General features: G+C 42.7%; 1 protein-coding gene across 2 annotated transcripts in view; it reads left to right on the forward strand.

The window, feature by feature from the left end:
• The window catches only part of OGFOD3 (2-oxoglutarate and iron dependent oxygenase domain containing 3), a 109,362-nt gene that overhangs the window by 20,743 nt on the left and 64,383 nt on the right, over positions 1 to 24,236 (forward strand). For both annotated transcript variants that reach the window (XM_073682499.1, XM_073682500.1), the window contains exon 3: positions 23,312 to 23,387. In XM_073682499.1, coding sequence (XP_073538600.1) covers positions 23,312 to 23,387 — 76 coding nt within the window. The remainder of the gene's footprint in view (positions 1 to 23,311; positions 23,388 to 24,236) is intronic.

Below are 24,236 nucleotides of genomic sequence, written 5' to 3' on the forward strand. Positions count from 1 at the left end.
GGATCAGTACAGGATAAGTAATGTAATGTATGTACACAGTGACTCCACCAGCAGAATAGTGAGTGCAGCTCTGGAGTATAATACAGGATGTAACTCAGGATCAGTACAGGATAAGTAATGAAATGTATGTACACAGTGACTGAACCAGCAAGACAGTGAATGCAGCTCTGGAATATAATACAGGATGTAACGCAGGATCAGTACAGGATAAGTAATGTAATGTATGTACACAGTGACTGCACCAGCAGAATAGTGAGTGCAGCTCTGGGGTATAATACATGATGTAACTCAGGATCAGTACAAGATAAGTAATGTAATGTATGTACACAGTGACTGCACCAGCAGAATAGTGAGTGCAGCTCTGGAGTATAATACAGGATGTAACTCAGGATCAGTACAGGATAAGTAATGTAATGTATGTACACAGTGACTCCACCAGCAGAATAGTGAGTGCAGCTCTGGAGTATAATACAGGATGTAACTCAGGATCAGTACAGGATAAATAATGTAATGTATGTACACAGTGACTGCACCAGCAGAATAGTGAGTGCAGCTCTGGAGTATAATACAGGATGTAACTCAGGATCAGTACAGGATCAGTAATGTAATGTATGTACACAGTGACTGCTCCAGCAGAATAGTGAGTGCAGCTCTGGAGTATAATACAGGATGTAACTCAGGATCAGTAATGTAATGTATGTACACAGTGACTGCACCAGCAGAATAGTGAGTGCAGCTCTGGAGTATAAGACAGGATGTAACTCAGAATCACTACAGGATAAGTAATGTCATGTATGCACACAGTAACTGCACCAGCAGAATAGTGAGTGCAGCTCTGGAGTATAATACAGGATGTAACTCAGGATCAGTAATGTAATGTATGTACACAGTGACTGCACCAGCAGAATAGTGAGTGCAGCTCTGGAGTATAATACAGGATGTAACTCAGGATCAGTACAGGATCAGTAATGTAATGTATGTACACAGTGACTGCACCAGCAGAATAGTGAGTTCAGCTCTGGAGTATAATACAGGATATAACTCAGGAGCAGTACAGGATAAGTAATGTAATGTATGTACACAGTGACTCCACCAGCAGAATAGTAAATCCAGCTCTGGAGTATAATACAGGATGTAACTCAGGATCAGTACAGGATAAGTAATGTAATGTATGTGCACAGTGACTGCACGAGCAGAATAGTGAGTGCAGCTCTGGAGTATAATACAGGATGTAACTCAGGATCAGTACAGGATAAGTAATGTAATGTATGTACACAGTGACTGCACCAGCAGAATAGTGAGTGCAGCTCTGGAGTATAATACAGGATGTAACTCAGAATCAGTACAGGATAAGTAATGTCATGTATGCACACAGTGACTGCACCAGCAGAATAGTGAGTGCAGCTCTGGAGTATAATACAGGATGTAACTCAGGATCAGTACAGGATAAGTAATGTATGTACACAGTGACTGCACCAGCAGAATAGTGAGTGCCGCTCTGGAGTATAATACAGGATGTAACTCTGATCAGTACAGGATAAGTAATGTAATGTATGTACACAGTGACTCCACCAGCAGAATAGTGAGTGCAGCTCTGGAGTATAATACAGGATGTAACTCAGGATCAGTACAGGATAAGTAATGTAATGTATGTACACAGTGACTGCACCAGCAGAATAGTGAGTGCAGCTCTGGAGTATAATACAGGATTTAACTCAGGATCAGTACAGGATAAGTAATGAAATGTATGTACACAGTGACTGAACCAGCAAGACAGTGAGTGCAGCTCTGGAGTATAATACAGGATGTAACTAAGGATCAGTACAGGATAAGTAATGTATGTACACAGTGACTGCACCAGCAGAATAGTGAGTGCAGCTCTGGGGTATAATACATGATGTAACTCAGGATCAGTACAAGATAAGTAATGTAATGTATGTACACAGTGACTCCACCAGCAGAATAGTGAGTGCAGCTCTGGAGTATAATACAGGATGTAACTCAGGATCAGTACAGGATAAATAATGTAATGTATGTACACAGTGACTGCACCAGCAGAATAGTGAGTGCAGCTCTGGAGTATAATACAGGATGTAACTCAGGATCAGTACAGGATCAGTAATGTAATGTATGTACACAGTGACTGCTCCAGCAGAATAGTGAGTGCAGCTCTGGAGTATAATACAGGATGTAACTCAGGATCAGTAATGTAATGTATGTACACAGTGACTCCACCAGCAGAATAGTGAGTGCAGCTCTGGAGTATAATACAGGATGTAACTCAGGATCAGTACAGGATCGGTAATGTAATGTATGTACACAGTGACTGCACCAGCAGAATAGTGAGTTCAGCTCTGGAGTATAATACAGGATATAACTCAGGAGCAGTACAGGATAAGTAATGTAATGTATGTACACAGTGACTCCACCAGCAGAATAGTAAATCCAGTTCTGGAGTATAATACAGGATGTAACTCAGGATCAGTACAGGATAAGTAATGTAATGTATGTGCACAGTGACTGCACCAGCCGAATAGTGAGTGCAGCTCTGGAGTATAATACAGGAGGTAACTCAGGATCAGTACAGGATAAGTAATGTAATGTATGTACACAGTGACTGCACCAGCAGAATAGTGAGTGCAGCTCTGGGGTATAGTGCAGGATGTAACTCAGGATCAGTACAGGATAAGTAATGTAATGTATGTACACAGTGACTGCACGAGCAGAATAGTGAGTGCAGCTCTGGAGTATAATACAGGATGTAACTCAGGATCAGTACAGGATAAGTAATGTAATGTATGTACACAGTGACTGCACCAGCAGAATAGTGAGTGGAGCTCTGGAGTATAATACAGGATGTAACTCAGAATCAGTACAGGATAAGTAATGTCATGTATGCACACAGTGACTGCACCAGCAGAATAGTGAGTGCAGCTCTGGAGTATAATACAGGATGTAACTCAGGATCAGTACAGGATAAGTAATGTATGTACACAGTGACTGCACCAGCAGAATAGTGAGTGCCGCTCTGGAGTATAATACAGGATGTAACTCAGGATCAGTACAGGATAAGTAATGTAATGTATGTACACAGTGACTCCACCAGCAGAATAGTGAGTGCAGCTCTGGAGTATAATACAGGATTTAACTCAGGATCAGTACAGGTTAAGTAATGAAATGTATGTACACAGTGACTGCACCAGCAAGACAGTGAGTGCAGCTCTGGAATATAATACAGGATGTAACGCAGGATCAGTACAGGATAAGTAATGTAATGTATGTACACAGTGACTGCACCAGCAGAATAGTGAGTGCAGCTCTGGAGTATAATACATGATGTAACTCAGGATCAGTACAAGATAAGTAATGTAATGTATGTACACAGTGACTCCACCAGCAAAATAGTGAGTGCAGCTCTGGAGTATAATACAGGATGTAACTCAGGATCAGTACAGGATAAATAATGTAATGTATGTCCACAGTGACTGCACCAGCAGAATAGTGAGTGCAGCTCTGGAGTATAATACAGGATGTAACTCAGGATCAGTAATGTAATGTATGTACACAGTGACTGCTCCAGCAGAATAGTGAGTGCAGCTCTGGAGTATAATACAGGATGTAACTCAGGATCAGTAATGTAATGTATGTACACAGTGACTGCACCAGCAGAATAGTGAGTGCAGCTCTGGAGTATAATACAGGATGTAACTCAGGATCAGTACAGGATAAGTAATGTATGTACACAGTGACCGCACCAGTAGATTAGTGAGTGCAGCTCTGGAGTATAATACAGGATGCAACTCAGGATCAGTACAGGATAAGTAATGTAATGTATGTACACAGTGACTCCACCAGCAGAATAGTGAGTGCAGCTCTGGAGTATAATACAGGATGTAACTCAGGATCAGTACAGGATAAGTAATGTAATGTATGTACACACTGACTGCACCAGCAGAATAGTGAGTGCAGCTCTGGGGTATAATACAGGATGTAACTCAGGATCAGTACAGGATAAGTAATGTAATGTATGTACAGTGACTGCACCAGCAGAATAGTGAGTGCAGCTCTGGAGTATAATACAGGATGTAACTCAGGATCAGTACAGGATAAGTAATGTAATGTATGTACACAGTGACTGCACCAGCAGAATAGTGAGTGCAGCTCTGGAGTATAATACAGGAGGTAACTCAGGATCAGTACAGGGTAAGTAATGTAATGTATGTACACAGTGACTCCACCAGCAGAATAGTGAGTGCAGCTCTTGGGTATAATACAGGATGTAACTCAGGATCAGTACAGGATAAGTAATGTAATGTATGTACAGTGACTGCACCAGCAGAATAGTGAGTGCAGCTCTGGAGTATAATACAGGATGTAACTCAGGATCAGTACAGGATAAGTAATGTAATGTGTGTACACAGTGACTGCACCAGCAGAATAGTGAGTGCAGATCTGGAGTATAATACAGGATGTAACTCAGGATCAGTACAGGATAAGTAATGTAATGTATGTACACAGTGACTGCACCAGCAGAATAGTGAGTGTAGCTCTGGAGAATAATACAGGATGTAACTCAGGATCAGTACACTATAAGTAATGTAATGTATGTACACAGTGACTGCACCAGCAGAATAGTGAGTGCAGCTCTGGGGTATAATACAGGATGTAACTCAGGATCAGTACAGCATAAGTAATGTAATGTATGTACACAGTGACTGTACCAGCAGAATAGTGAGTGCAGCTCTGGAGTATAATACAGGATGGAACTCAGGATCAGTACAGGATAAGTAATGTAATGTATGTACACAGTGACTGTACCAGCAGAATAGTGAGTGCAGATCTGGAGTATAATACAGTATGTAACTCAGGATCAGTACAGGATAAGTAATGTAATGTATGTACACAGTGACTGTACCAGCAGAATAGTGAGTGCAGCTCTGGAGTATAATACAGGATGGAACTCAGGATCAGTACAGGATAAGTGATGTAATGTATGTACACAGTGACTGCACCAGCAGAATAGTGAGTCCAGCTCTGGAGTATAACACAGGATGGAACTCGGGATCAGTACAGGATAAGTAATGTAATGTATGTACACAGTGACTGTACCAGCAGAATAGTGAGTGCAGCTCTGGAGTATAATACAGGATGTAACTCAGGATCACTACAGGATAAGTAATGTAATGTATGTACACAGTGACTGCACCAGCAGAATAGTGAGTGAAGCTCTGGGGTATAATACAGGATGGAACTCAGGATCAGTACAGGATAAGTAATGTAATGTATGTACACTGTGACTGCATCAGCAGAATAGTGAGTGCAGCTCTGGAGTATAATACAGGATGTAACTCAGGATCAGTACAGGATAAGTAATGTAATGTATGTACACAGTGACTGCACCAGCAGAATAGTGAGTTCAGCTCTGGAGTATAATACAGGATGAAACTCAGGATCAGTACAGGATAAGTAATGTAATGTATGTACACAGTGACTGCACCAGCAGAATAGTGAGTGCAGCTCTGGAGTATAATACAGGATGGAACTCAGGATCAGTACAGGATAAGTAATGTAATGTATGTACACAGTAACTCCACCAGCAGAATAGTGAGTGCCGCTCTGGGGTATAATACTGGAGGTAACTCAGGATCAGTACAGGATAAGTAATGTAATGTATGTACACAGTGACTGCACCAGCAGAATAGTGAGTGCAGCTCTGGGGTATAATACAGGATGTAACTCCGGATCAGTACAGGATAAGTAATGTAATGTATGTACACTGTGACTGCATCAGCAGAATAGTGAGTGCAGCTCTGGAGTATAATACAGGATGTAACTCAGGATCAGTACAGGATAAGTAATGTAATGTATGTACACAGTGACTGGACCAGCAGAATAGTGAGTTCAGCTCTGGAGTATAATACAGGATGAAACTCAGGATCAGTACAGGATAAGTAATGTATTGTATGTACAGAGTGACTGCACCAGCAGAATAGTGAGTGCAGCTCTGGAGTATAATACACGATGGAACTCAGGATCAGTACAGGATAAGTAATGTAATGTATGTACACTGTGACTGCATCAGCAGAATAGTGAGTGCAGCTCTGGAGTATAATACAGGATGGAACTCAGGATCAGTGCAGGATAAGTAATGTAATGTATGTACACAGTGACTCCACCAGCAGAATAGTGAGTGCAGCTCTGGAGTATAATACAGGATGTAACTCAGGATCAGTACAGGATAAGTAATGTAATGCATGTACACAGTGACTGTACCAGCAGAATAGTGAGTGCAGCTCTGGAGTATAATACAGGATGTAACTCAGGATCAGTACAGGATAAGTAATGTAATGTATGTACACAGTGACTGCACCAGCAGAATAGTGAGTGCAGCTCTGGGGTATATTACTGGAGGTAACTCAGGATCAGTACAGGATAAGTAATGTAATGTATGTACACAGTGACTGCACCAGCAGAATAGTGAGTGCAGCTCTGGAGTATAATACAGGATGGAACTCAGGATCAGTACAGGATAAGTAATGTAATGTATGTACACAGTGACTGCACCAGCAGAATAGTGAGTGCAGCTCTGGAGTATAATACAGGATGTAACTCAGAATCAGTACAGGATAAGTAATGTCATGTATGCACACAGTGACTGCACCAGCAGAATAGTGAGTGCAGCTCTGGAGTATAATACAGGATGTAACTCAGGATCAGTACAGGATAAGTAATGTATGTACACAGTGACTGCACCAGCAGAATAGTGAGTGCCGCTCTGGAGTATAATACAGGATGTAACTCTGATCAGTACAGGATAAGTAATGTAATGTATGTACACAGTGACTCCACCAGCAGAATAGTGAGTGCAGCTCTGGAGTATAATACAGGATGTAACTCAGGATCAGTACAGGATAAGTAATGTAATGTATGTACACAGTGACTGCACCAGCAGAATAGTGAGTGCAGCTCTGGAGTATAATACAGGATTTAACTCAGGATCAGTACAGGATAAGTAATGAAATGTATGTACACAGTGACTGAACCAGCAAGACAGTGAGTGCAGCTCTGGAGTATAATACAGGATGTAACTAAGGATCAGTACAGGATAAGTAATGTATGTACACAGTGACTGCACCAGCAGAATAGTGAGTGCAGCTCTGGGGTATAATACATGATGTAACTCAGGATCAGTACAAGATAAGTAATGTAATGTATGTACACAGTGACTCCACCAGCAGAATAGTGAGTGCAGCTCTGGAGTATAATACAGGATGTAACTCAGGATCAGTACAGGATAAATAATGTAATGTATGTACACAGTGACTGCACCAGCAGAATAGTGAGTGCAGCTCTGGAGTATAATACAGGATGTAACTCAGGATCAGTACAGGATCAGTAATGTAATGTATGTACACAGTGACTGCTCCAGCAGAATAGTGAGTGCAGCTCTGGAGTATAATACAGGATGTAACTCAGGATCAGTAATGTAATGTATGTACACAGTGACTCCACCAGCAGAATAGTGAGTGCAGCTCTGGAGTATAATACAGGATGTAACTCAGGATCAGTACAGGATCGGTAATGTAATGTATGTACACAGTGACTGCACCAGCAGAATAGTGAGTTCAGCTCTGGAGTATAATACAGGATATAACTCAGGAGCAGTACAGGATAAGTAATGTAATGTATGTACACAGTGACTCCACCAGCAGAATAGTAAATCCAGTTCTGGAGTATAATACAGGATGTAACTCAGGATCAGTACAGGATAAGTAATGTAATGTATGTGCACAGTGACTGCACCAGCCGAATAGTGAGTGCAGCTCTGGAGTATAATACAGGAGGTAACTCAGGATCAGTACAGGATAAGTAATGTAATGTATGTACACAGTGACTGCACCAGCAGAATAGTGAGTGCAGCTCTGGGGTATAGTGCAGGATGTAACTCAGGATCAGTACAGGATAAGTAATGTAATGTATGTACACAGTGACTGCACGAGCAGAATAGTGAGTGCAGCTCTGGAGTATAATACAGGATGTAACTCAGGATCAGTACAGGATAAGTAATGTAATGTATGTACACAGTGACTGCACCAGCAGAATAGTGAGTGGAGCTCTGGAGTATAATACAGGATGTAACTCAGAATCAGTACAGGATAAGTAATGTCATGTATGCACACAGTGACTGCACCAGCAGAATAGTGAGTGCAGCTCTGGAGTATAATACAGGATGTAACTCAGGATCAGTACAGGATAAGTAATGTATGTACACAGTGACTGCACCAGCAGAATAGTGAGTGCCGCTCTGGAGTATAATACAGGATGTAACTCAGGATCAGTACAGGATAAGTAATGTAATGTATGTACACAGTGACTCCACCAGCAGAATAGTGAGTGCAGCTCTGGAGTATAATACAGGATTTAACTCAGGATCAGTACAGGTTAAGTAATGAAATGTATGTACACAGTGACTGCACCAGCAAGACAGTGAGTGCAGCTCTGGAATATAATACAGGATGTAACGCAGGATCAGTACAGGATAAGTAATGTAATGTATGTACACAGTGACTGCACCAGCAGAATAGTGAGTGCAGCTCTGGAGTATAATACATGATGTAACTCAGGATCAGTACAAGATAAGTAATGTAATGTATGTACACAGTGACTCCACCAGCAAAATAGTGAGTGCAGCTCTGGAGTATAATACAGGATGTAACTCAGGATCAGTACAGGATAAATAATGTAATGTATGTCCACAGTGACTGCACCAGCAGAATAGTGAGTGCAGCTCTGGAGTATAATACAGGATGTAACTCAGGATCAGTAATGTAATGTATGTACACAGTGACTGCTCCAGCAGAATAGTGAGTGCAGCTCTGGAGTATAATACAGGATGTAACTCAGGATCAGTAATGTAATGTATGTACACAGTGACTGCACCAGCAGAATAGTGAGTGCAGCTCTGGAGTATAATACAGGATGTAACTCAGGATCAGTAGAGGATCAGTAATGTAATGTATGTACACAGTGACTCCACCAGCAGAATAGTGAGTGCAGCTCTGGAGTATAATACAGGATGTAACTCAGAATCAGTACAGGATAAGTGATGTAATGTATGTACACACTGACTGCACCAGCAGAATAGTGAGTGCAGCTCTGGAGTATAATACAGGATGTAACTCAGAATCAGTACAGGATAAGTGATGTAATGTATGTACAAAGTGACTGCACCAGCAGAATAGTGAGTGCAGCTCTGGAGTATAATACAGGATGTAACTCAGGATCAGTACAGGATAAGTAATGTATGTACACAGTGACCGCACCAGTAGATTAGTGAGTGCAGCTCTGGAGTATAATACAGGATGCAACTCAGGATCAGTACAGGATAAGTAATGTAATGTATGTTCAAAGTGACTGCACCAGCAGAATAGTGAGTGCAGCTCTGGAGTATAATACAGGAGGTAACTCAGGATCAGTACAGGGTAAGTAATGTAATGTATGTACACAGTGACTCCACCAGCAGAATAGTGAGTGCAGCTCTGGAGTATAATACAGGATGTAACTCAGGATCAGTACAGGATAAGTAATGTAATGTATGTACACACTGACTGCACCAGCAGAATAGTGAGTGCAGCTCTGGGGTATAATACAGGATGTAACTCAGGATCAGTACAGGATAAGTAATGTAATGTATGTACAGTGACTGCACCAGCAGAATAGTGAGTGCAGCTCTGGAGTATAATACAGGATGTAACTCAGGATCAGTACAGGATAAGTAATGTAATGTATGTACACAGTGACTGCACCAGCAGAATAGTGAGTGCAGCTCTGGAGTATAATACAGGAGGTAACTCAGGATCAGTACAGGGTAAGTAATGTAATGTATGTACACAGTGACTCCACCAGCAGAATAGTGAGTGCAGCTCTTGGGTATAATACAGGATGTAACTCAGGATCAGTACAGGATAAGTAATGTAATGTATGTACAGTGACTGCACCAGCAGAATAGTGAGTGCAGCTCTGGAGTATAATACAGGATGTAACTCAGGATCAGTACAGGATAAGTAATGTAATGTGTGTACACAGTGACTGCACCAGCAGAATAGTGAGTGCAGATCTGGAGTATAATACAGGATGTAACTCAGGATCAGTACAGGATAAGTAATGTAATGTATGTACACAGTGACTGCACCAGCAGAATAGTGAGTGTAGCTCTGGAGAATAATACAGGATGTAACTCAGGATCAGTACACTATAAGTAATGTAATGTATGTACACAGTGACTGCACCAGCAGAATAGTGAGTGCAGCTCTGGGGTATAATACAGGATGTAACTCAGGATCAGTACAGCATAAGTAATGTAATGTATGTACACAGTGACTGTACCAGCAGAATAGTGAGTGCAGCTCTGGAGTATAATACAGGATGGAACTCAGGATCAGTACAGGATAAGTAATGTAATGTATGTACACAGTGACTGTACCAGCAGAATAGTGAGTGCAGATCTGGAGTATAATACAGTATGTAACTCAGGATCAGTACAGGATAAGTAATGTAATGTATGTACACAGTGACTGTACCAGCAGAATAGTGAGTGCAGCTCTGGAGTATAATACAGGATGGAACTCAGGATCAGTACAGGATAAGTGATGTAATGTATGTACACAGTGACTGCACCAGCAGAATAGTGAGTCCAGCTCTGGAGTATAACACAGGATGGAACTCGGGATCAGTACAGGATAAGTAATGTAATGTATGTACACAGTGACTGTACCAGCAGAATAGTGAGTGCAGCTCTGGAGTATAATACAGGATGTAACTCAGGATCACTACAGGATAAGTAATGTAATGTATGTACACAGTGACTGCACCAGCAGAATAGTGAGTGAAGCTCTGGGGTATAATACAGGATGGAACTCAGGATCAGTACAGGATAAGTAATGTAATGTATGTACACTGTGACTGCATCAGCAGAATAGTGAGTGCAGCTCTGGAGTATAATACAGGATGTAACTCAGGATCAGTACAGGATAAGTAATGTAATGTATGTACACAGTGACTGCACCAGCAGAATAGTGAGTTCAGCTCTGGAGTATAATACAGGATGAAACTCAGGATCAGTACAGGATAAGTAATGTAATGTATGTACACAGTGACTGCACCAGCAGAATAGTGAGTGCAGCTCTGGAGTATAATACAGGATGGAACTCAGGATCAGTACAGGATAAGTAATGTAATGTATGTACACAGTAACTCCACCAGCAGAATAGTGAGTGCCGCTCTGGGGTATAATACTGGAGGTAACTCAGGATCAGTACAGGATAAGTAATGTAATGTATGTACACAGTGACTGCACCAGCAGAATAGTGAGTGCAGCTCTGGGGTATAATACAGGATGTAACTCCGGATCAGTACAGGATAAGTAATGTAATGTATGTACACTGTGACTGCATCAGCAGAATAGTGAGTGCAGCTCTGGAGTATAATACAGGATGTAACTCAGGATCAGTACAGGATAAGTAATGTAATGTATGTACACAGTGACTGGACCAGCAGAATAGTGAGTTCAGCTCTGGAGTATAATACAGGATGAAACTCAGGATCAGTACAGGATAAGTAATGTATTGTATGTACAGAGTGACTGCACCAGCAGAATAGTGAGTGCAGCTCTGGAGTATAATACACGATGGAACTCAGGATCAGTACAGGATAAGTAATGTAATGTATGTACACTGTGACTGCATCAGCAGAATAGTGAGTGCAGCTCTGGAGTATAATACAGGATGGAACTCAGGATCAGTGCAGGATAAGTAATGTAATGTATGTACACAGTGACTCCACCAGCAGAATAGTGAGTGCAGCTCTGGAGTATAATACAGGATGTAACTCAGGATCAGTACAGGATAAGTAATGTAATGCATGTACACAGTGACTGTACCAGCAGAATAGTGAGTGCAGCTCTGGAGTATAATACAGGATGTAACTCAGGATCAGTACAGGATAAGTAATGTAATGTATGTACACAGTGACTGCACCAGCAGAATAGTGAGTGCAGCTCTGGGGTATATTACTGGAGGTAACTCAGGATCAGTACAGGATAAGTAATGTAATGTATGTACACAGTGACTGCACCAGCAGAATAGTGAGTGCAGCTCTGGAGTATAATACAGGATGGAACTCAGGATCAGTACAGGATAAGTAATGTAATGTATGTACACAGTGACTGCTCCAGCAGAATAGTGAGTGCAGCTCCGGAGTATAATACAGGATGTTACTCCGGATCAGTACAGGATAAGTAATGTAATGTATGTACACAGTGACTGCACCAGCAGAATAGTGAGTGCAGCTCTGGATTATAATACAGGATGTAACTCAGGATCAGTACAGGATAAGTAATGTAATGTATGTACACAGTGACTGCACCAGCAGAATAGTGAGTGCAGCTCTGGGGTATAGAACAGGATGTAACTCAGGATCAGTACAGGATAAGTAATTCACTGTATGTACACAGTGACTGCACCAGCAGAATAGTGAGTGCAGCTCTGGATTATAATACAGGATGTAACTCAGGATCAGTACAGTATAAGTAATGTAATGTATGTACACAGTGACTGCACCAGCAGAATAGTGAGTGCAGCTCTGGGGTATAATACTGGAGGTAACTCAGGATCAGTACAGGATAAGTAATGTAATGTACAGTACAGACCAAAAGTTTGGACACACCTTCTCATTTAAAGATTTTTCTGTATTTTTATGACTATGAAAATTGTACATTCACACTGAAGACATCAAAACTATGAATTAACACATGTGGAATTATATACGTAACAAAAAAGTGTGAAACAACTGAAAATATGTCTTATATTCTAGGTTCTTCAAAGTAGCCACCTTTTGCTTTGATGACTGCTTTGCACACTCTTGGCATTCTCTTGGTGAGCTTCAAGAGGTAGTCACCGGAAATGGTTTTCACTTCACAGGTGTGCCCTGTCAGGTTTAAGAAGTGGGATTTCTTGCCTTATAAATGGGGTTGGGACCATCAGTTGTGTTGTGCAGAAGTCTGGTGGATACACAGCTGATAGTCCTACTGAATAGACTGTTAGAATTTGTATTATGGCAAGAAAAAATCAGCTAAGTAAAGAAAAACGAGTGGCCATCATTACTTTAAGAAATGAAGGTCAGTCAGTCCGAAAAATTGGGAAAAGTTTGAAAGTTTCCCCAAGTGCAGTTGCAAAAACCATCAAGCGCTACAAAGAAACTGGCTCACAAGAGGACCGCCCCAGGAAAGGAAGACCAAGAGTCACCTCTGCTTCTGAGGATAAGTTTATCCGAGTCACCAGCCTCAGAAATCGCAAGTTAACAGCAGCTCAGATTAGAGACCAGGTCAATGCCACACAGAGTTCTAGCAGCAGACAAATCTCTTCAACAACTGTTAAGAGGAGACTTTGTGCAGCTGGCCTTCATGGTAAAATAGCTGCTAGGAAACCACTGCTAAGGACAGGCAACAAGCAGAAGAGACTTGTTTGGGCTAAAGAACACAAGGAATGGACATTAGACCAGTGGAAATCTGTGCTTTGATCTGATGAGTCCAAATTTGAGATCTTTGGTTCCAACCACCGTGTCTTTGTGCGACGCAGAAAAGGTGAACGGATGGACTCTACATGCCTGGTTCCCACCGTGAAGCATGGAGGAGGAGGTGTGATGGTGTGGGGGTGCTTTGCTGGTGACACTGTTGGGGATTTATTCAAAATTGAAGGCATACTGAACCAGCATGGCTACCACAGCATCTTGCAGCTGCATGCTATTCCATCTGGTTTGCGTTTAGTTGTACCATCATTTATTTTTCAACAGGACAATGACCCCAAACACACCTCCAGGCTGTGTAAGGGCTATTTGACCAAGAAGGAGAGTGATGGGGTGCTACGCCAGATGACCTGGCCTCCACAGTCACCAGACCTGAACCCAATCGAGATGGTTTGGGGTGAGCTGGACCGCAGAGTGAAGGCAAAAGGGCCAACAAGTGCTAAGCATCTCTGGGAACTCCTTCAAGATTGTTAGAAGACCATTTCCGGTGACTACCTCTAGAAGCTCATCAAGAGAATGCCAAGAGAGTGCAAAGCAGTCATCAAAGCAAAAGGTGGCTACTTTGAAGAACCTAGAATATAAGACATATTTTCAGTTGTTTCACACTTTTTTGTTAAGTATATAATTCCACATGTGTTAATTCATAGATTTGATGCCTTCAGTGTGAATGTACAATTTTCATAGTCATGAAAATACAGAAAAATCTTTAAATGAGAAGGTGTGTCCAAACATTTGGTCTGTACTGTATGTACACAGTGACTGCACCAGCAGAATAGTGAGTGCAGCTCTGGAGTATAATACAGGATGGAACTCAGGATCAGTACAGGATAAGTAATGTAATGTATGTACACAGTGACTGCTCCAGCAGAATAGTGAGTGCAGCTCCGGAGTATAATACAGGATGTTACTCCGGATCAGTACAGGATAAGTAATTCACTGTATGTACACAGTGACTGCCCCAGCAGAATAGTGAGTGCAGCTCTGGAGCATATTACAGAAGGTAAGTCAGGATCAGTACAGGATAAGTAATGTAATGTATGTACACAGGGACTGTACCAGCAGAATAGTGAGTGCAGCTCTGGAGCATATTAGTGAAGGTAAGTCAGGATCAGTACAGGATAAGTAATGTAATATATTTACACAGTGACTGCACCAGTAGAACAGTGAGATCAGCTCTGGGGTATAATACAGGATGTAACTCAGGATCAGTACAGGATAAGTAATGTAATGTATGTACACAGTGACTGCACCAGCAGAATAGTGAGTGCAGCTCTGGGGTATAATACAGGATGTAACTCAGGATCAGTACAGGATAAGTAATGTAATGTATGTACACAGTGACTGCACCAGCAGAATAGTGAGTGCAGCTCTGGGGTTTAATACAGGATGTAACTCAGGATCAGTAATGTAATGTATGTACACAGTGACTTCACCAGCAGAGCAGTGAGTGCAGCTCTGGGGTATAATACAGGATGTAACTCAGGATTAGTACAGGATAAGTAATGTATGTACACAGTGACTGCACCAGCAGAATAGTGAGTGCAGCTCTGGAGTATAATACAGGATGTAACTCAGGATCAGTACAGGATAAGTAATGTATGTTCACAGTGACTGCACCAGCAGAATAGTGAGTGCAGCTCTGGAATATAATACAGGATGTAACTCAGGATCAGTACAGGATAACTAATGTAATGTATGTACACAGTGACTGCACCAGCAGAATAGTGAGTGCAGCTCTGGAGTATAATACAGGATGTAACTCAGGATCAGTACAGGATAAGTAATGTAATGTATGTACACAGTGACTGCACCAGCAGAATAGTGAGAGCAGCTCTGGAGTATAATACAAGATGTAACTCAGGATCAGTACAGGATAAGTAATGTAATGTATGTACACAGTGACTGTACCAGCAGAATAGTGAGTGCAGCTCCGGAGTATAATACAGGATGTTACTCCGGATCAGTACAGGATAAGTAATGTAATGTATGTACACAGTGACTGCACCAGCAGAATAGTGAGTGCAGCTCTGGATTATAATACAGGATGTAACTCAGGATCAGTACAGGATAAGTAATGTAATGTATGTACACAGTGACTGCACCAGCAGAATAGTGAGTGCAGCTCTGGGGTATAGAACAGGATGTAACTCAGGATCAGTACAGGATAAGTAATTCACTGTATGTACACAGTGACTGCACCAGCAGAATAGTGAGATCAGCTCTGGGGTATAATACAGGATGTAACTCAGGATCAGTACAGGATAAGTAATGTAATGTATGTACACAGTGACTCCACCAGCAGAATAGTGAGTGCCGCTCTGGGGTATAATACTGGAGGTAACTCAGGATCAGTACAGGATAAGTAATGTAATGTATGTACACAGTGACTGCACCAGCAGAATAGTGAGTGCAGCTCTGGAGTATAATACAGGATGGAACTCAGGATCAGTACAGGATAAGTAATGTAATGTATGTACACAGTGACTGCTCCAGCAGAATAGTGAGTGCAGCTCTGGAGTATAATACAGGATGTAACTCCGGATCAGTACAGGATAAGTAATGTAATGTATGTACACAGTGACTGCACCAGCAGAATAGTGAGTGCAGCTCTGGATTATAATACAGGATGTAACTCAGGATCAGTACAGGATAAGTAATGTAATGTATGTACACAGTGACTCCACCAGCAGAATAGTGAGTGCAGCTCTGGAGTATAATACAGGAGGTAACTCAGGATCAGTACAGGATAAGTAATGTAATGTATGTACGCAGTGACTGCACCAGCAGAATAGTGAGTGCAGCTCTGGAGCATATTACAAAAGGTAAGTCAGGATCAGTACAGGATAAGTAATGTAATGTATGTACACAGTGACTGCACCAGCAGAATAGTGAGTGCAGCTCTGGAGTATAATACAGGATGGAACTCAGGATCAGTACAGGATAAGTGATGTAATGTATGTACACAGTGACTGTACCAGCAGAATAGTGAGTGCAGCTCTGGAGTATAATAAGGGATGGAACTCAGGATCAGTACAGGATCAGTAATGTAATGTATGTACACAGTGACTGTGCCAGCAGAATAGTGAGTGCAGCTCTGGAGTATAATACAGGATGGAACTCAGGATCAGTACAGGATAAGTGATGTAATGTATGTACACAGTGACTCCACCAGCAGAATAGTGAGTGCAGCTCTGGAGTATAATACAGGATGGAACTCAGGATCAGTACAGGATAAGTAATGTAATGTATGTACACTGTGACTGCATCAGCAGAATAGTGAGTGCAGCTCTGGAGTATAATACAGGATGTAACTCAGGATCAGTACAGGATAAGTAATGTAATGTATGTACACAGTGACTGCACCAGCAGAATAGTGAGTTCAGCTCTGGAGTATAATACAGGATGAAACTCAGGATCAGTACAGGATAAGTAATGTATTGTATGTACAGAGTGACTGCACCAGCAGAATAGTGAGTGCAGCTCTGGAGTATAATACACGATGGAACTCAGGATCAGTGCAGGATAAGTAATGTAATGTATGTACACAGTGACTCCACCAGCAGAATAGTGAGTGCAGCTCTGGAGTATAATACAGGATGTAACTCAGGATCAGTACAGGATAAGTAATGTAATGCATGTACACAGTGACTGTACCAGCAGAATAGTGAGTGCAACTCTGGAGTATAATACAGGATGTAACTCAGGATCAGTACAGGACAAGTAGTGTAATGTATGTACACAGTGACTGCACCAGCAGAATATTGAGTGCAGCTCTGGGGTATAATACTGGAGGTAACTCAGGATCAGTACAGGATAAGTAATGTAATGTATGTACACAGTGACTGCACCAGCAGAATAGTGAGTGCAGCTCTGGAGTATAATACAGGATGGAACTCAGGATCAGTACAGGATAAGTAATGTAATGTATGTACGCAGTGACTGCTCCAGCAGAATAGTGAGTGCAGCTCCGGAGTATAATACAGGATGTTACTCCGGATCAGTACAGGATAAGTAATGTAATGTATGTACACAGTGACTGCACCAGCAGAATAGTGAGTGCAGCTCTGGATTATAATACAGGATGTAACTCAGGATCAGTACAGGATAAGTAATGTAATGTATGTACACAGTGACTGCACCAGCAGAATAGTGAGTGCAGCTCTGGGGTATAGAACAGGATGTAACTCAGGATCAGTACAGGATAAGTAATTCACTGTATGTACACAGTGACTGCACCAGCAGAATAGTGAGATCAGCTCTGTGGTATAATACAGGATGTAACTCAGGATCAGTACAGGATAAGTAATGTAATGTATGTACACAGTGACTCCACCAGCAGAATAGTGAGTGCAGCTCTGGAGTATAATACAGGAGGTAACTCAGGATCAGTACAGGATAAGTAATGTAATGCATGTACACAGTGACTGCTCCAGCAGAATAGTGAGTGCAGCTCCGGAGTATAATACAGGATGTTTCTCCGGATCAGTACAGGATAAGTAATGTAATGTATGTACACAGTGACTGCACCAGCAGAATAGTGAGTGCAGCTCTGGATTATAATACAGGATGTAACTCAGGATCAGTACAGGATAAGTAATGTAATGTATGTACACAGTGACTGCACCAGCAGAATAGTGAGTGCAGCTCTGGGGTATAATACTGGAGGTACCTCAGGATCAGTACAGGATAAGTAATGTAATGTATGTACACAGTGACTGCACCAGCAGAATAGTGAGTGCAGCTCTGGAGTATAATACAGGATGGAACTCAGGATCAGTACAGGATAAGTAATGTAATGTATGTACACAGTGACTGCTCCAGCAGAATAGTGAGTGCAGCTCCGGAGTATAATATAGGATGTTACTCCGGATCAGTACAGGATAAGTAATGTAATGTATGTACACAGTGACTGCACCAGCAGAATAGTGAGTGCAGCTCTGGATTATAATACAGGATGTAACTCAGGATCAGTACAGGATAAGTAATGTAATGTATGTACACAGTGACTGCACCAGCAGAATAGTGAGTGCAGCTCTGGGGTATAGTGCAGGATGTAACTCAGGATCAGTACAGGATAAGTAATGTAATGTATGTTCACAGTGACTCCACCAGCAGAATAGTGAGTGCAGCTCTGGAGTATAATACAGGAGGTAACTCAGGATCAGTACAGGATAAGTAATGTAATGTATGTACACAGTGACTGCACCAGCAGAATAGTGAGTGCAGCTCTGGAGCATATTACAGAAGGTAAGTCAGGATCAGTACAGGATAAGTAATGTAATGTATGTACACAGGGACTGTACCAGCAGAATAGTGAGTGCAGCTCTGGAGCATATTAGTGAAGGTAAGTCAGGATCAGTACAGGATAAGTAATGTAATATATTTACACAGTGACTGCACCAGTAGAACAGTGAGATCAGCTCTGGGGTATAATACAGGATGTAACTCAGGATCAGTAATGTAATGTATGTACACAGTGACTGCACCAGCAGAATAGTGAGTGCAGCTCTGGGGTATAATACAGGATGTAACTCAGGATCAGTACAGGATAAGTAATGTAATGCATGTACACAGTGACTGCACCAGCAGAATAGTGAGTGCAGCTCTGGGGTTTAATACAGGATGTAACTCAGGATCAGTATAGGATCAGTAATGTAATGTATGTACACAGTGACTTCACCAGCAGAACAGTGAGTGCAGCTCTGGGGTATAATACAGGATGTAACTCAGGATTAGTACAGGATAAGTAATGTATGTACACAGTGACTGCACCAGCAGAATAGTGAGTGCAGCTCTGGAGTATAATACAGGATGTAACTCAGGATCAGTACAGGATAAGTAATGTATGTTCACAGTGACTGCACCAGCAGAATAGTGAGTGCAGCTCTGGAATATAATACAGGATGTAACTCAGGATCAGTACAGGATAACTAATGTAATGTATGTACACAGTGACTGCACTAGCAGAATAGTGAGTGCAGCTCTGGAGTATAATACAGGATGTAACTCAGGATCAGTACAGGATAAGTAATGTAATGTATGTACACAGTGACTGCACCAGCAGAATAGTGAGAGCAGCTCTGGAGTATAATACAAGATGTAACTCAGGATCACTACAGGATAAGTAATGTAATGTATGTACACAGTGACTGCACCAGCAGAATAGTGAGTGCAGCTCTGGAGTACAATACAGGATGTAACTGAGGATCAGTACTGGATAAGTAATGTAATGTATGTACACAGTGACTGCACCAGCAGAATAGTGAGTGCAGCTCTGGAGTATAATACAGGAGGTAACTCAGGATCAGTACAGGATAAGTAATGTAATGTATGTACACAGTGACTGCACCAGCAGAATAGTGAGTGCAGCTCTGGAGCATATTACAGAAGGTAAGTCAGGATCAGTACAGGATAAGTAATGTAATGTATGTACACAGGGACTGCACCAACAGAATAGTGAGTGCAGCTGTGGAGTATAATACAGGATGTAGCTCAGGATCAGTACAGGATAAGTAATGTAATGTATGTACACAGTGACTGCACCAGCAGAATAGTGAGTGCAGCTCTGGAGTATAATACAGGATGTAACTCAGGATCAGTACAGGATAAGTAATGTAATGTATGTACACAGTGACTCCACCAGCAGAATAGTGAGTGCAGCTCTGGAGTATAATACAGGAGGTAACTCAGGATCAGTACAGGATAAGTAATGTAATGTATGTACACAGTGACTGCACCAGCAGAATAGTGAGTGCAGCTCTGGAGTATAATACAGGAGGTAACTCCGGATCAGTACAGGATAAGTAATGTAATGTATGTACACAGTGACTGCACCAGCAGAATAGTGAGTGCAGCTCTGGAGTATAATACAGGATGTAACTCAGGATCAGTACAGGATAAGTAATGTAATGTATGTACACAGTGTCTCCTCCAGCAGAATAGTGAGTGCAGCTCTGGAGTATAATACAGGAGGTAACTCAGGATCAGTATAGGATCAGTAATGTAATGTATGTACACAGTGACTGTACCATCAGAATAGTGAGTGCTGCTCTGGAGCATATTACAGAAGGTAAGTCAGAATGTATGTGCACAGTGACTTATGTACACTACAGGATATTATGGGATGGATTTGGCAACGGCCATATTTTAGTTGTCAGTCTCCCCGCTCCTTACTGATGGTACAGTGTATCTCTGATACTCCTCTATTCTCTCACTTTGTCGCTTTACCTTTTATTACACACTTTACTACAATAACGAGCTCCAGAAATATCCCCTTTTATTTTTGCCATCCAGATGGTGAATAGTATAGGTGACTGCTATTGTGGGGGCGCAGCGGCAGATTTTTCCCGGCCCCTCACTGGCTGTGTGACAGATTTGCTTTCACAGGCGATGAATATTGCCGCTTATTTCTCCGTGTCACGTTTATTGGGATTGTACCGCTGTGTGCGGGTTATTATTAGTCGGGATCCGGTAAGATTAATGAGAGGAGACAGCAAACTGTTATTTCTGGAAAGGAAACAGCGCTTAATAATAGAAGCGTGATGGATCACGTCGGGATGTTCATTCTCCGTCTGAGGCACAACTCCTATCCTCTGCAGTGCCATAGAGCTGAATGAGAAAGTGCCGGCTGCCACCACTAGGGGGGGCTCACTGCATACAGATTCATTACTGAGCTCAAAGGGAGGTAGGTCTGTGCACAGTGAGCTCCCCCTAGTGGCGGCCATATCTGGAGAGGTGCCAGGGATAATCTTTTTCATGTAAATCCCATAGACTAGAATAGAAATATCTAAGAACATCAGAATGACACAGCCCCCTTCTCCTGAAAGGTAAGGTCCACAGTGGTATACTGGATGTCACCCAGCTTTCCTAGTGTCCTGATTGGCCCAGCTACTAGATATCCTATAGCAGGGTGATATATCACATAACTAGGGATGGTACCGGGCTTGGGAAAGCTGTGTGGCGTGATGGGTACATTAGAGATTCTATTTGGTATGTCATCCAGCTTTCCTACAGCCCTGAATGACAGATTTGCAGGGATTAGAGGATGTATCACATAGCTAAGGCATTGCAGTCAGGAACTAGGGGAAAGTAGGTGACAACAGTATGGGTGCCAATGTCACCCAGCTTTCCTAGTGCTCTGAACGTCCGATCTGCCTTGTTATACAATCACAGTCGCGGATGTATGGCATACATTAAAATGGATTAATAGTAAGAAGTTTGGAAAAACTGTCTGACAACCAATAAGGGTGCAATATAGCTTGGGACATCACCCAACTTTCCTATAGCCCTGAATTACAGATCTCTTTAGTACAGCAAGAACTGGGGAGGGGGGTGTATCAAGAGAGATTTCTTAGTCTGGAGTTTGGGATAGCCGGCTGACAACCACAAAAACACACATTACAGATTCAGCAAGTAATATAACCCAACTTTCCTAGAGCTCTGAATGGTGTGTCTATCTAAAAATGCAATTAAACTGGTACTTATCAAACAACTAAGGGGAGGGCTAACCTTGGGAAAGCCAGCTGGTAATCCACATAAGTGCATTATGTCTCTTGGAGGGAAGGCACCCAGCTTTCCCAGGAACCTGAATGGCTTACCTGAAATGCAATTAAAGCAGAGATGGTGGTTGCCTGACTGACAACCAGTATGAGTCCTCCAGAGGACGTCACCCAGCTTTCCCAGTAACGTGAATGGCTTACCTGAAATGCAATTAAAGCAGTATTAGTGCTCTAAGGCTCCTCCAGGGGACGACACCCAGCTTTCCCAGTACACTGAATGTCTGTTCTATCTAGTTATACGTGGCGGTGGATTTATGCTATAACTAGGGGCTTGGGAAAGCTGATTGGCAACCAATATGGGAGCGTTACATCTCCCGCAAGGGATGCTAGCCAGCTTTCCTAGTGCCCTAAACGGCAGGTGAAGATGTAAGGACACTGGAAAACCCAGCGACAGCCAATCTGTCCACAAAGCAGAGGCCAGAGATAAGCCCGCTCCCGACACGCTGATCTCCTTTCATCGTCTTGCCGTGTGAAGTTCTGCTGCAGGGGCGCCAATTGCGCGAACAGAGCTGTCAAGCTGCCGCCCGCCCGTCCCGCTGGGGTGTCACGACCTCACACTGGGCTGGTAATCACGTCCGAGGCTACCTGAGCAGTCATTTCATGCATTATCCAGCCCCCTCCTCCTCTGGGGACCGATCGCTCCTCTCTGTCGGAACATTCTTGGCAAGATCCTTCCAAAAACATCTCGAAAATTAATTACAGCTGTTCGGATTTATTGAGAATTTGCCGTTTCTTTCATGCCTTCTGGGTGGTTATTAAGCGACGGTCGGTCTAAAAGGGAGAGTTGGGGTGTGCAGCTGTTGGTACGGGAGCCCAGACACCTGGCCATGAACGGGTTAAATCCATCCGTCGATCATCTTTTTTTTTTAATGGCGCAAAATTAGCCACCCACATCCATTATCTATAAGAAAAATTATATTGGTTGCCAGGAAAGAAAATATCAAAAAGCGACTGGGCATGCAACCGAGATAAGTGGTGTCACAGCCGGGCTTTGCAATTGGCGATAGGGCGGCTGCACGCCTCGTCGCGGGGGGATGTTTCCCCCACCCCATTAAATCTAATTAAAGGTTATTTTTATATAATTGACTCGCCGTACACGCTGTACTTTATAGGATTTAATCTGTGTTTATGCTTCTCCCATGGAATGACGCTGGCAGTTTTCTCTTTTACAGGGTGCACCCCGCTGAAGTGTGGGCGAGCGGTCACCGACGCTGTGATCACCCAAGAGGAGGCCAGGAGGATGTGGAGGTAAAGTCCTGCTTTCCCGTCATCCTAAAGATCAGCTACTTCCTCCTGCAAGCACAGGGCTGGTGAACTACAGGGCCCAGCAGGTGTTGCTTTTCCCTACTCAACCGTGTGGGATTAGTAAAAGCTGGTCGCGATGAACGTAAAGGACAATATGGCCGACAGTAGTAAGTGTCGGCCCCATGGAGTCAATAGATTTTACTGTTTTGGTTGCTCAGTATTTCTTCTGACTCCTCCATAAGCATGCATGCTCCTTCAGCTCGGCCATCTCTCCTGCCCCACCGAATACAAGCATGCTCAGTTTCGCTGACCGTGCATATGCTCTCTATGGGAAGAGGAGGATAAGCTGCTGTAGACACCTCAAAAGCATCAGGCAGTTAAAATCCAACATGTCCGATCTTTATGGGGAAAACTCAGGTGGCCTCACACACATACGATCAGCAAGTCCATCTGATATAATCTAATGTGTATAGCCAGTCTGAGCTGTCACCCAACACCTCTGGCTGCAAAGGATTGGGCATGTTGAAATCCAGCATGTGCCATCCTTCTTTCCCCAACATCGAGCTTTGTTAGGAGAGCTTTATAGACTTTTTCCCCATCACCTGTGAGTGATATTATTGAGAAGTGCCACAAAGTGGAGACCCCATAATATTACAGAGCGGGGTCACCGAGTGCTGAGGTGTAGAGGGCAGAAAAGTCACCAACGCTCCTATATGTTCCCTGCTATAACATCAGCACACACTGCACCCCCGCCAGGAGCTTCATGACAGAGCAGGTCCATGCAGCCTTATATCACCAAGCACAATGCCGAGTGTTGGATGGAGTGGTGTAAAGTCGCCACCTCTGGACTCT

The sequence above is a fragment of the Phyllobates terribilis genome, unplaced genomic scaffold, assembly GCF_046119375.1.
Source record: "Phyllobates terribilis strain yellow unplaced genomic scaffold, ASM4611937v1 Scaffold_5__5_contigs__length_657084704, whole genome shotgun sequence".
NCBI lineage: Eukaryota > Metazoa > Chordata > Amphibia > Anura > Dendrobatidae > Phyllobates > Phyllobates terribilis.